At 52.2% G+C, this 2,111-nt stretch overlaps 1 protein-coding gene across 1 annotated transcript in view; it reads left to right on the top strand.

The window, feature by feature from the left end:
* Positions 1–556: 556 nt before the first annotated feature.
* LOC107122887 (signal-regulatory protein gamma-like) overlaps positions 557–2,111 on the top strand; it is a gene marked incomplete at its 5' end in the record, with an annotated part of 44,802 nt that continues 43,247 nt past the window's right edge. The window contains one exon of the mRNA XM_015426025.1: positions 557–901. Within this exon, the coding sequence (XP_015281511.1) occupies positions 557–901 (345 nt within the window). The remainder of the gene's footprint in view (positions 902–2,111) is intronic.

Genomic DNA, 2,111 nt, shown 5'->3' with positions numbered 1-2,111 from the left:
TAGCCCTCGATCTACCCTTATGATAACACTGACATGATAACACTGTCTGGGAGAGCGCACACATGAACATACATGAAGGTGCCTTCTACTGAATCAGGCCATCGCTCCATCGAACTTAGTATTGTCTACTCAGACTGGCAGTGGCTCTCCAAGGTCTCAGGCAGAGGTCTTTCCCATCACCTATTTCCTGGTCCTTTTAACTGGAGATGCCAAGGATTGAACCTGGGACCTTCTGCATGCCAAGCAGATCCTCTGCCACTGAGTTATGGCCTCTCCCCAATGAAGATGCCTTAGATCAGGCCCTCGGTTCATCAAGGTCAGTATTGTCTACTCAGACAATAAGCTGCTCTCCAGGGTCTCAGGCTGAGGTCTTTCCCATCACCTACCACCTGGGTCCTTTCAACTGGAGATGCCGGGGATTGAGCCTGGGACCTCCGGCATGCCAAACAGAGGCTCTGCCACTGAGCCACAGCACCCCACCTATTGAGGGAGCATTACATGTTCATGTTCCGTTTTGGGGAGGAAACAGGTAACAAATTCTTCATTTTCGTTGCAGGTGCCAGAAGCCAGGAGCTGGAGGTGCTACAGACCCAGGGGCCCTTGAGGGTGACCACGGGAGAGACTCTCGATCTCAACTGCACATTGAAAGGGTTCGGTCCACCGGGGGGCGTCAGGTGGTACAAAGGCTCGGACAGAGGCCAGCCTCCCGTTTACAATGATAAAGCACCACCTCCATCGTCCCAAGTGGCCAGGGTCACTCCTGGGTCAAACATGGACTACAGCATCCGCATCAGCAACATTCAGCCCGACGATGCCGGGACCTACTACTGTGTGAAATACAAGGCAGGATCCCCGGAAACGGAATATAAATCGGGAAAGGGCACTGAGGTTTTGGTGATTGGTGAGTACCATCAAAACCCCACTTGTGACGGAATGGGTACAGGGCAAGCAGTCCGTAAGTCCCTTGCCTCTCTGGGACTGGCCATTGAGGAAGCTGAACTCTTGATGTGCCTAAGGGCCTTTGGGGCAGCGCTTTGGTTCAGCAGTTAGAGCCAGTGACTGGGAGACAAAGAGAAGGAGAGAGACTTTTTTCCTTCTAAAGGGAGGCCTAGACATTTTTCCCCGCCCCCCCTGCCAGGCAGCTGCTTCTCCATCACATCCCTCTGTTTCTTCCCATACCAATCAGACATCACATTTAAAGGGACACTGTATTCCTGCCAACCTAGCAGTTCGAAAGCAAGAAATTGCAAGTAGATAAATAGGGACCACTTCGGTGGGAAGGTAACAGCGTTCCGTGCACCTTGGTGTTTAGTCATGCCGGCCACATGACCACGGAAACGTCTTCGGACAGCGCTGGCTCTTCGGCTTTGAAACGGAGATGAGCACCGCAACCCTAGAGTTGGATTTGACTGGCTTTCGAGCAAGGGAACCTTTACCTTTACCTTATATTCCATTTAAATGCCTTCCCTGCATTGGAAATAATGGAGAATGGGGGCACTGTTTTGGGGGCTCACAGAATTGGATCACGTGGTCCAATCTTTTTGAAACTTGGGGGGGGGAGGCACCAGATGCTGTGCCAAAATATGGTGTCTCTGCCTCAAAAAAACAGCCCTCCCTAGAGCCCCGGATACCCATTGATCGATTCTCAATTATACCCTATGGGGACCGGTCTCTATAGGGTACGACGGAGCACCCAGTGGACATTCCCCCCTCCTTCACTTTCCGATGACCCTGAAACAGGGGGAGGGCCTCCAACCCGGGGGATCCCCTGCCGCCAACGGAGGATTGGCAACCCTAATTTCCCATCCCTCTGTTTCTTCCCACACTTATCAGCTGAGTGACCAGCCCATGGGGAAAGTTCCACACAGATGCCCACTTAGAGGCTCTGGGTTCATGTTTAGAAGCAGGTAGAGTTATCAAGATGCAGGAAAGAGGGAGGGAAGAGACAGAGAATCCCCAAATAAAAGGAAGCACACTTTCTAATCTGGCAAGATTCGAACCCAGTAGCACCTTTGTGTCTGTGGAAAGTGCTCTCAAGTCACAGCCGACTCATGGCAACCCCAGTGAGGGGCTGTCAAGGCAAGTGAGAAGCAGAGGTGGTCGGCCAATGT

Source organism: Gekko japonicus, unplaced genomic scaffold (genome assembly GCF_001447785.1).
Source record: "Gekko japonicus isolate JY-2015 unplaced genomic scaffold, Gekko_japonicus_V1.1 scaffold5220, whole genome shotgun sequence".
Taxonomy (NCBI): Eukaryota; Metazoa; Chordata; class Lepidosauria; order Squamata; family Gekkonidae; genus Gekko; species Gekko japonicus.
Note: the sequence above shows the minus strand (reverse complement) of the source record. Positions and strands in the feature narration are given on the sequence as shown.